Raw genomic sequence first — 10,771 nt, forward strand, 5'->3', positions numbered from 1 at the left:
CGCAACCCCACGTGTTTCTCCTTGCCCAATGGGAGGCCGAGCCCGGGCTCGAAGGGGCGGGGAGGAAAGGACGACTTCGTTACGCTTGGAGAAGGGGGCGGGGCCTGCAACGTCGGACAGAACGAGGGGACGCAACGGAGGCAGGCCGGAGCCGCTGCCGTCGCCATGACCCGTGAGCACCGAGGCCTTCTCTCTCTCTTGCCCCTTTCTCCCCGTCCACCCTAAACACTACTGCCGAATCTTGTTATTGACCTCCTCTTGGCTTCCCCAGCGAGGTCTTCTTCTGGCAGGGCTCTTTTGCGACCCTCACACGGAGCCCGGAAATCGGCCTTTTGCCCACCGCCACTTCTTGAGAACCCCCTCCCCCTCCTCTCTCCCCAGTCAAGCAGAGGCCTTCCGCGACCTCCCGTGGTGTGGGGAAAAGCCCTGCGCCCCTGTGATAGGCCCAGAGCCCCCCAGATTGCAGCCCATCCCCCACAGAGATCCAAACTGTCCACACACTAGCAGCCTGGACCCCGGTGCCGCCCGAAACTCGAAACACGCCTTGAGCGGACTCCTCGGAGCCGTCCTTCCACCTCCCGATTTGACCTGCCCCGTGGCACCTTGCCACCAGTGCCCCCCCCCCCCCCCATTCCCCGCCCCACTTAGCAGCCTAGGCCCCGAAATGGGTCGGTGTCGGGGCTGGGGAATGAGCGTGGGACCCTGCTGGTGTCCTGGTGAGGGAAGAGGGTCGCCGGTGTGTGGCCATAAAGGCCCCCCGCGTCTCACCTTTTACCTTCTTTCTTTAGGCGGTAACCAGCGCGAGCTCGCCCGCCAGAAGAATATGAAAAAGCAGAGCGACTCGGTTAAGGGAAAGCGCCGAGATGACGGGCTTTCTGCTGCCGCCCGCAAGCAGAGGTAGCCCCAGGGAGGGGAGGGGAGGGAACGGGTGAGACCTGGGCTAGACCAAGGGTTGTACCAGGAAAGAGAGCTACCTCAGGGCTTACATCTGAACTAGTGAGGGGCAGAGTGCATTGCTTCCTCTAGTGTTTTATTTCCTCCCCACCCTCCAAATTGTTAGCACAGCCTGACAGGAAGGGACTGGGGCGGGTGCCTGCCCTCGGTTGATGTCTGAGTGCCCCCGAGTCTGACCTTAAGGGCAAGGGCAGGGAGCTTCACATTTCAAATGCGGTAGTGGTTATGACAGCACGGTACTTATGGCCCTCTTTGGTGTTGAGTTTCTCCTCCCTTCTCCCAACCTTCTCACTGGTGTTGCTGGGTGTGGTACTCAGCAAAGAATAGCTTTGGGCCTGTGTGGCCAGACTTCTGACCCCTTAGGCAACAGCCAGATAGAGACTGATTGCCTTTTAAGCCTCAGCTCTCTTCCTCTTGTTCTCCTAGGGTGGGAATACAGCAGGCACACGCTGAATTTTGTCCCATCCACTTCCATCTTATCCTTTGTGCCCTTCATCCCCCTGCATCTTGTCCTTTTTGCCCTCTGGTACCTCCCAGTGCCCCATCATCTCTACCCCTAGGGACTCGGAGATCATGCAGCAGAAGCAGAAAAAGGCAAACGAGAAGAAGGAGGAACCCAAGTAGCTTTGTGGCTTCGTGTCCAACCCTCTTGCCCTTCGCCTGTGTGCCTGGAGCCAGTCCCACCACGCTCGCGTTTTCTCCTGTAGTGCTCACAGGTCCCAGCACCGATGGCATTCCCTTTGCCCTGAGTCTGCAGCGGGTCCCTTTTGTGCTTCCTTCCCCTCAGGTAGCCTCTCTCCCCCTGGGCCACTCCTGGGGGTGAGGGGGTTACCCCTTCCCAGTGTTTTTTATTCCTGTGGGGCTCACCCCAAAGTATTAAAAGTAGCTTTGTAATTTCTTGAGCGCCTGGTTTGACTGGGGATTTGGGGGGATGGGGATGGAGGAATGGCTGCCCTTTCCCACCAAAAGGGGAGAGAACTTTAGACTCTAAAAGGTTTTAGATACGTAGACTAAGTGAAATATCACAGAAAAATTCTTTATTATACTACAACAAACAGACAAGTACTCCAGGTATGTGGTAGAGGAATCCTCTAAGAACCGTAGGAACTTCTTTTCTGTGATTTTTGTTCCCACCCAGACCTTGAACACCATCCCAAGGATGGAGTTGAGGGTCTAAGAAGGAAGGCTTCAAGACCTAAGTTTATGCCCCCCTTTCTCATTCTTCCTCATTTTGTTCGCCTGCTTGATAGTTGGCTCCCAAATCCTGCTGCTCTCTAGTATTCACATTCTCTTCTGTTCTGTCATTCTTCAAGGATTGAGGGTGGTTTTTGTCTTCCTGCTTCCTTTGACCTCAAGATCAGGATTAAAACCTAGGGTGGTCTTTGTTCCTTTCTTTCTGTGTTCTGGGCTGCTTATCTCCCTGGGCCCAGGGCTTGCTTATTTTCCTTTTTATCTCCAAGGGCAGACCCAAGTAAGTCTTCAGTCCTTGGTCTTTCCCTGCCCCCATCTCCATGCTGAGAGCCAGGAAAGGGCTGGTGCCACACTGTCTGCTGGGATCAGCAGTGGTTCCTGAGCTGCTAACTTGGGAGTTAGGTTCTTGAGCTGGGGTAAAGATGTAACAGTAGCTCCAGTGAGTCATATACTCTGCCATGGCATTTAGAGTATGTATGGCCACTTTCTCCTATTCAGACATAGTACTGACTTCAGTCTAAAGGGAGATAACTGCCCATTATGTCCTTGAGGTATCTGCTGCGCTGGACAGTTCCTCAGTCAAAACTAGGAGTACAACCTCAAGGGAACCCCAGTTTGTTAACAGTACCTAGCTGAATATTTGTTATCTTGCAGTACTGATGCGATGGCATTGTTGCCTGAAAGTAGGTGACTGGAGGTCCTGGGTGGGGGACCAACAGAGTGGTGCCAGGAGCAGCCCAAGATAGAGGAGTACACAGGCCCAGCATGAGGCAACCTTGACCCAGAAGGTAGCCCAGCTACCCTTGGTGAAGGTCTTTTCCAGTTCTGCTCCCTCATAGCTGTGGAACCAAAGTCTCTGGTTAGAGAATATGTAGGACCTTAGCTTTTAGATCTGTCCTACCTCCCCACCAAAGATGATGGCAGACCCATGTTTGTCTCCAGAGAACCCTTAGGACTGGCCTTAAGTTGCTCTTCCTAAAATAGCTTTTCAGAAGTATGGCCCAGGCCCACTTCCATCCTACCTGAACCAGTTGGTAAGGGTAACCATGACATAGAGTGATGCAAGGAAGAAGACAAAATGGAAGGCAGAATAGCTGTAGGAGAAATGCTGGGCTTGCACTGGAGGAGCTGGAGAGGTCTCTTGGTCAGTTGGCCTGGTAGCCCCACCCCTCTGCCCTGGAGAGAGGGAAGGGCTGCTGGGAGCAGTGCCACTGAAACACTTCTTCCCTCCTCCCCCAGTTTCTTTTGTGAAGGCGCTCCAGGGCTCTTTGGCACTCTGCAGAAGTCTACATTTTCTAATGGACATTCTTATGGACACTCACCTTCCTCTGGTTTCACTGTTTCAGGGCAGCAGAAACAGAGTGAGGGCTTCTGTAAAACAAAAGGCAGCATGTTTTGGAATGACTTTTAAGAAAGAATGTGAGGGTATTAATATAGAAAACTCCCCCTTCTCTGAAAAGATAGGCTGGTATACAAAGTGGAGGCACATCTGGGTTCAAATTCTAGCTCCAGCATATAACTGGCTATGAAAACTTTGGTAAGATGTTTAACCTTTTGTGCCTCAATTTCTCCATTTGTAAAATGGAGCAAATACCTACCTCACAGGGTTGTTGTGAGGATTAAATTAAAAGAGATTATGAATGTAAAGTATCTAGCACAGTGCCTAGCACATTGTGGGTACTCAATAAAAGGTAATAGCAGCTAGAATCTGAGTATTCTGGGTAGAGGCTGGTAGGGTGTGTGTGTGTGTTTGTCTTTGTGTGTGAGGGGGGAAGGGCATTGGGGATATTGAGCTCTCCATCCTCACCTGGAACTCATAGCTGTAAACCTTGATGATCCACAAGGGCCCAAATACCTCAGCCAGGTAGGAAGCCTCATTGCTGAGAAAGAAGAGACCGTTCTCAAGCAGGTCCAGTCAAATAGCAAGAGTTGCCTGAGACTGTATTGCTAGCTGGTCCATGTTGGTAATTCTCAGGAGGGTATTGTATTCCCAGAGCCCGTTCACCATAAAGATTTATAAATCTCGTCATGTGAGGGCCCTAAAAATCTTTGTACATATTTTTAATTCTCAAGTCATTCTCCCTGCCCCCTTCATCTCATACAGATCATCTGACAAGTGCTATTCTTAGAAACTGTTTCTGTTTATGGGGAACTTTCCTCACTCTTGTCTTGCTTTCAAGTTCAAATAAACCATGATCCCAGACAGTCTCCTGACCATCCTTCTCTGTCCTGGATATCCTCCCTTCTCTCATACCTCTCCCCTTGATACTTTTACGCACCAAGCAAAAAGCACACAAGTATACATGATGCCAGCACTCAGCACTGCCAGCGATGTATATGGTGTTTGCGATTCCATTTTACTCAGGCCAGGCAGGCACAGAGTGTGGTTCTGTCCTTCAAAGATAACTGAGAAGGAGCAACAGAAGAAAGGTGGTAAGAACAAAGAACTAAGTATTTGGCAGGAACAAAAGGTTTTAGCATGGAGAGTCCAGGTCTGGTCCTTACCACTCTCTGGAGGACGGCTGGACAGTGCAGAGAAGGTAAGGTACATGATATAGCAGCTGATGATAGAGGCCTGTAGAAGGCCAGAACGGGGTTGCTCTGCGGAGAATGGAGATAATTGCTTTAGTTTACAGGGTAGTAATTTCCACTCTGCCCCCATCTACACTATAGCCCCACCCTTTGGAGGAAGTAGACAATTGACTAAGATTAGGGAGGCTAATGAATATTTCTATGCTAAAGGCCTTCCAGATTTGTAATGTTGCAAGGCATGTACCCACTGAGGCGGATGCAGGGAGCGATGGAGAGAAAGGAGAGGAGGCCACAGAAACAAAGGTGTAGACTAAGCAGCATCTTGTTGAGCAGGCAGCCAGCTGGATGTGTGTAGTGGTGGAACAGGAGCACAGTTGCCACAACGGCAATGCTGTAGAATCCCAGGGTGGCCAGCAGTACAGCTAGGAACCAGCGGCAGTCTTGGGCTGCACCTGTCTGCCTAAGGGTAGGATGTGGGCAGTGGTTTGGGGCTCCACTTCTTTCTACCCATTACTATTCCTCCTCTCCTGGAACACTGGTGTGATTACTCATCCTACCTAGCCCACAGAGTCATCACATTACTGAGCTTTTTGGTAATGCTCAGTGGGAAGTTAATGGGACCACTGACCTGTCATGCCCTTTGCCTAACCCACTGAGGCTAGTAATGTCAGACAACCTTCCCAAGAAGAACCTTTGGGGTTAGAGGTGCTCCTTACCAGTTTTTGTTCCAGGAATGGGCAAAGGCTGTGATAAGCACCAACTGCAGCAGGATGAATGTGAAGCCTCCACAGATGCCAATGTAATGCCAGGCTACAAGTGGGGCACCAGTGGGAAAATGTAGCTGTTCATATCATTACTTCTGGTTTTCTTCCTACCCTCTCTTTCTCTTAGAAAAACTATCAGGTTACTCCTGCTAATTAGGATATGAGATGGAAGGTACCTGGGAAGAGATGCTCATCAGGGATGCAGAAGGCAATAGCACAGAGACCTAGCAGGAACAGCAGTTTGAGGAACCAGAAGCTGGTTAGGAGACAAAACAAGACTCAAGAAAAGGCAAAGGAGAGTGAACAGTGCCTATGGAGGAAGGCAAAGGAGAAACCAAAACTATAGGAAAGAGGAGAGAAGAGACAACTAAGTATAGGAAAGGAGGAAGCAGTCCCATGTGAGAGGGCCTAGAAACTGGTCCATCGCAGCCTATTCCAAATTCTAACTCTTATACCTAAATAATGTCTGGACAATGTTTCACAGTTGATAAAGGGTCTGCCTATAATAACCCCATTGTCATCTCCATTTTAGAAACTAGAAACTCAAGGAGGAGGGGTAAGTATGTGGCTCATGGTCACACAGTAAGTATGGCGGAAGTAGAGACTTAAATCTGTTTTTGGATTTTTCACACTGCTGTTACTTCATCTTGAAATTTCCTTTACTCAGCTTATGTCTACTTCCCTCCCCATCCTCACCCCACCCAAAGTGTATATACACAAACCTATTGTGTAGTTGTGCCCGCAGGCTGGTAGGGGAGTGGAGCTGGACTAGCAGCACAGCCTGCAGCAGGTGGAAGGTGGCAGTTCCCGCACATACTCGGTACACAGCCCCAGAACCACTGAGCACTGGGCAGTGAGAGTGGCCGAACAGATGGGCACAGAACCCTGAGGGCATCTGGATCTGGAGGGAGAGTCCATGTGAGAAATGTCAGGGCCCGTCATCATACACAGAGAGGTACCTACTTCTCATGGGTGTATCCATTCACTTGTCCCCTACCCCCAATCGGAATCTTTTGTCCATGGAGGGTTTCTCCCTTTTTCTCATGTTGCAAACTGATCCCTCCCACTTACCCCATGTGCCTTCCCCCAGACCCTTTCCACTACTGTCCTTGACAGCAGAAGGCAGCAGACTGCTGAGGCCCCCACATGAAGGAGGATGTAGATCAGGCGGCTACAAGTAGACTCTGTGACAAGGGGCCATCTAGAATGGCAGCAGCAGGTACAGGGAGTAGGCCCACAGCAAGACACCTGAGGGGCAGAGCAGATGTAGGGCAGAAAGGTGGAGATTTGCTGAGGAAAGGCTTACATTAATGTATGCATTAGGTTAACCCAAGAGGCTGAATTCCAAAATTTCCCTTTCCCTTTTCTTCTCTCCTTTTACTCAGGAATTCTCAGAATCGTTTCAAGCTATTTAGGATTGCCTTCCACTGACATCAAGTAGAGCTTTCATCATAAGAGCTGATGCAGGCTTGAGCAGACCTTCCTAAAAGCTTAAGTCACACCTGGCCTCTCACCTTTCTGTAGACCTATAGATCTGGTACTGGGAAGTGGAAGGGATAGGTAGTAGTCTCTGGGCAAAGGGAAAGGCCTCAGAGGGTAAAGGAAGGCCTATCAATCTTTATTGGCTCCTGTGGGTTTTCCTCCCCAGCTTCAGCCACTGTTCCCTTCCATTTTTTTCAGATAGTTCTTGCTCTAGGGACCTTCTGAGCCTCTCTTCCAAGGTACGCTCTCACCTGATAGAAGGGAGGATTCACCATGACACTGCTGACTCCAGTGCGTTGTGTCCGGCGAAGGGAGGTGTTAGGGCCTGTGACCGCCTTTGCACCCACCATCCTGGTCCCAGGCATTAGACCCAGGTCCACCAGATGGAAGGTAGATGAGAAAGCAGTTTTCTTTTGTCCTCATAGGGGTGGTCACCCAGTTTAAGGTAGAATGGGGAGGGATGTAAGGAAAAGAACACCGACCTCCAGGATGTGGTAAATGCAAATGTCTCTCTGAAGCTACTTCTCTCCCTGGCCTTTATGCCACTCAGGCTGTTCTCCCCAGATTAGGGAGCAGTTTGCAAATCTGGCCTCTGGTGGATTAGCATTCTTAATTGGTTTAGGATTAGAGCGTATCCATCCTGGTTGGACAGAATTACTTGGGTGGGGCAGGGGGGCGGTGGTGTTGGTGAGGGGGGTAGAATCTAGGTGAAGAGAAGGATGTCTGTCGGTTGGGAAGTCCTGGAGTGGTGATGGGCTAGGTGTGGGAGAGGGCCTTGGAGAAAACAATACTAGAACACTGGAAGGAAGTCCTAGAGACGACCTGTTGTCCTGGCTGAAGCTTCTAGAATCCAAAACATAATGAAGGTGTGGCCCGAAGCCAGCCCCGCCTCGTCCTCTCCGGGCGGAAGTTTAGGGGCAGTTACCGGAAGTCTTCGTGAGGTGGGGCGGGGCCTTTGCGGCAGCACGGTGGGATCAGTATGGCTACCGAGGGGGATGTGGAGCTGGAGTTGGAGACTGAAACCAGCGGCCCAGAGCGGCCTCCGGAGAAGCCACGGAAGCATGACAGCGGTGCGGCGGACTTGGAGCGAGTCACTGACTACGCAGAGGAGAAGGAGATCCAGAGTTCCAATCTGGAGACGGTGAGGTTGGCCGTGAGCGTGTCTGGGTGGGCTGAGAGCGGAGGGGCCTCTTAGCGTCTTGTCCTCGCTCCCAAGACGGGGAACCATCTAGTTGGCGAGAGAAGGCAAAAGGGAAACCGTCATTAGAGCCCTCCGCTTGCAAAAGGAGCTTGACGAAGATTGGGTTTAAGGTGGACAGAATTGAATTAAACCTAGGCCTTGCTCCCTGATACACTCGTCATCGCGAATGGACCCCCTGACCCGCTTATTACTGGCTTTTTAGATTGTTAGCAATTGTGGGTAGCAGAGCAGTAACCAGATATTTTTCCCCCCATAGGCGATGTCCGTGATTGGAGACAGAAGATCCCGGGAGCAGAAAGCCAAACAGGAGCGGTAAGTTTACGTACGTGCAGCCAGCCCTACCAGTCCGTCTCTTTCCCCCATACAAAAATAAAGGCATCGTTAAGCCTTTATACCTTGTACTGTTCTTCAACTCTGTCACCAGTTCCTGCATATATAAGGTTTACAGCCTTACTCTTGTGTTGGTTGGAAGGAAAGGCCTCCTGACAGTCCCTGCTGCCTCTCCTAGATTCCAGACAGGAGGGGAAGGGCGTGTTAGGTGAGGGAGTGGAAGTCATTTTGTGTTTTCACTCAACAGTGTTTGTCAGAAGTCATTTATTTGGAAGGCACAGCTGGGAATGATCCTTCCTGGGATGGTGAAGACTGGTGAGTTTAGAGACTGAGGATTAATGTACATGAATATTTGCAGGGAGAAGGAACTGGCCAAAGTCACCATTAAGAAGGAAGATCTGGAGCTGATAGTGAGTAGTAATGCTTAACTAGTATGGGCAGAGGAGTTTACATTGCGTAATTGGGGTTGTTTACTGAAACAAGTAGAGTCAGCAAGTCTTGGTGGCATTTTAATACTCCAGAAGAGGCTTGGGTAACATCATTGATCCTTTTCCTGCAGATGACAGAGATGGAGATCTCACGAGCAGCAGCAGAACGGAGCTTGAGGGAACACATGGGCAATGTGGTAGAGGCTCTTATTGCCTTAACCAACTGATCTTTGCTTTCTCAGACCCACTCACTGGATTATTTTATTTCAATAAAGACTTATTCTTATTTTGCAATTATCTTGGATCAAGTGCTATATGTATCATACTGTAATTTATTGTAGCAAATTTACATGTTGGAATATAACTGAATTTAAGCAACTCCCCTCATCCCCCCAGGATTTCATGAAATTATATGAAGGATCAGTATAGAAAAATACCTCATGACCTCATGTTCACATGCAGATGCTAGGTGGCAGGCCAAACTCAACTCATCTAACTAGCTAAACAGTATTCAAGGTATATTTGGAGTCTCAGCAAAATTGCTGAAGCCCGTGGCATGGTCTCTACAGTGGTTTACGAATAACTCAAAGAGCAGTACTTGCTAAGGAGCCACTGTATATAGATGTAAGCCACTAGTCTTGTTCATAAGCCACTGAATTAAGAATTTAAATACTGAGGTAGAAACATGGTAAGTGCAATAGAAGATATCAAAGCTTAGATCTTATACAGAATTAATTTATGAAAGACTTTATGAAGTTGATTTAGTATTTGAATTCTGAGCCACTGTTAACACTACCTTACATTCCATTTTCTATCCTGGAGCGAAGACCATTTCACTTGCTGAGCTGCTTCAACTGTAAAATGATACATACCTGATAGAGTTTAAAATTTTTTTTAAATGTTTATTCATTTTTGAAAACATGAGCTGGGGAGAGGCAGATAGAAAGGAGAATACAGATTCCAAAGCAGGCTCCAGGCTTGAGCTGTGAGCAGAGCCTGACACAGGGCTCAAACTCACAAACTGTGAGATCATGACCTGAGCCGAAGTCAGCCACTTTACCGACTGAGCCACCCAGGCGTCCCTGAATAGATTTAGAACCTATGAGTTGGTGAATGTAAAAAGCTTAGTGTCTGCCTCAGAGTAGACACTCAAATAGCTATAAACATGTTCTTAAAAGAATGTCAATGTCTTGTGGTGCCTTGGGGTACCTGGTTGCTGATTCTTGATTTTGCTTCAGGTCATGATCTCATGGTTTGTGAGATTGAGCCCCATCGGCTTCACGCACACAGCAAAGAGCCTGCTTGGGATTCTTTCTCTCCTCTTCTCCCTCTCCTCTGCTCATGTGTGTGCACGGGGGCGCACTCTCTCAAAATAAACTTTCAATGGCTATTCTCATTTTGGGTCTAGGGTAACTCTTAGGTTGTATCCCTCTCTGGCACCCACACAAGTGACCTATACTCATCTTTATGGGTTTATTACCTCATAGTAATTTATACTCTTATTTTTATTTTAGGACATTTAGAAATTTGAGTGTTTCTCCCAGTGGGGCATTTTAAAAGATTGTAAAAAGACATTGGCCTTCTCATTTTTTTATGTAATTGAGAAATAGCCTTCCTACTGATTAAATGTCATTCCTTACAACTCCTGACTCCTAGTGCTCTGCCATGTGCAGGGTGGTTATGTAGTAAATATTAAGTGGAAAATCACTGAAATTAAGTGTAGCATGATGTCCTTACATTGCAACTGGGAGAGCACTGTGCCATCCTTGATATAGAAGCTGGGCATGGAGAAGATACTGGTAAGTACTTAGCTTCCTCATTTCATGTGTCAACTTTTGTTCTAAATACAGCTGTAGTTTAGAGAGCAAGGAGAACCATACATATTTCTG

General features: G+C 48.7%; 3 protein-coding genes across 5 annotated transcripts; 2 read left to right on the top strand and 1 right to left on the bottom strand.

Moving 5' to 3' along the window:
* The first annotated feature begins 14 nt into the window (after positions 1-14).
* SERF2 (small EDRK-rich factor 2) lies at positions 15-1,852 on the top strand. Of its 2 annotated transcripts, none has more exons than XM_025919852.2 (3): positions 15-172; positions 789-897; positions 1,492-1,852. In XM_025919852.2, the coding sequence occupies exons 1-3, from the start codon at positions 166-168 to the stop codon at positions 1,775-1,777; spliced, it is 402 nt and encodes a 133-aa protein (XP_025775637.1). In that variant the 5' UTR covers positions 15-165; the 3' UTR covers positions 1,778-1,852. The 2 variants fall into 2 exon arrangements, with proteins under 2 accessions (XP_025775637.1, XP_025775638.1); XM_025919853.2 differs by having other exon boundaries at positions 16-172; positions 1,515-1,746.
* A 117-nt stretch (positions 1,853-1,969) lies between these two features.
* On the bottom strand, positions 1,970-7,699 carry SERINC4 (serine incorporator 4). The gene is made up of 12 exons (XM_025919849.2): positions 7,175-7,699; positions 6,513-6,689; positions 6,164-6,342; positions 5,618-5,697; positions 5,394-5,487; positions 4,926-5,137; positions 4,651-4,746; positions 4,425-4,551; positions 3,953-4,025; positions 3,468-3,516; positions 3,168-3,321; positions 1,970-2,984 (listed from the first exon to the last, which is right to left on the bottom strand). The coding sequence occupies exons 1-12, from the start codon at positions 7,286-7,288 to the stop codon at positions 2,789-2,791; spliced, it is 1,551 nt and encodes a 516-aa protein (XP_025775634.2). The 5' UTR covers positions 7,289-7,699; the 3' UTR covers positions 1,970-2,788.
* Positions 7,700-7,768: 69 nt separating this feature from the next.
* On the top strand, positions 7,769-10,524 carry HYPK (huntingtin interacting protein K). 2 transcript variants are annotated; one of them, XM_086710571.1, is made up of 4 exons: positions 7,769-8,064; positions 8,381-8,436; positions 8,702-8,769; positions 9,014-10,524. In XM_086710571.1, exons 1-4 carry the CDS (start codon positions 7,903-7,905, stop codon positions 9,211-9,213), a joined length of 486 nt encoding a protein of 161 aa, XP_086566697.1. In that variant the 5' UTR covers positions 7,769-7,902; the 3' UTR covers positions 9,214-10,524. The 2 variants fall into 2 exon arrangements, with proteins under 2 accessions (XP_086566697.1, XP_025775340.1); XM_025919555.2 differs by lacking the exon at positions 8,702-8,769 and adding an exon at positions 8,813-8,864 and having other exon boundaries at positions 9,014-9,176.
* Positions 10,525-10,771: the final 247 nt, after the last annotated feature.

This window comes from Puma concolor, chromosome B3 (assembly GCF_028749965.1).
Source record: "Puma concolor isolate L17-30 chromosome B3, mPumCon1.1.hap2, whole genome shotgun sequence".
Lineage (NCBI taxonomy): Eukaryota > Metazoa > Chordata > Mammalia > Carnivora > Felidae > Puma > Puma concolor.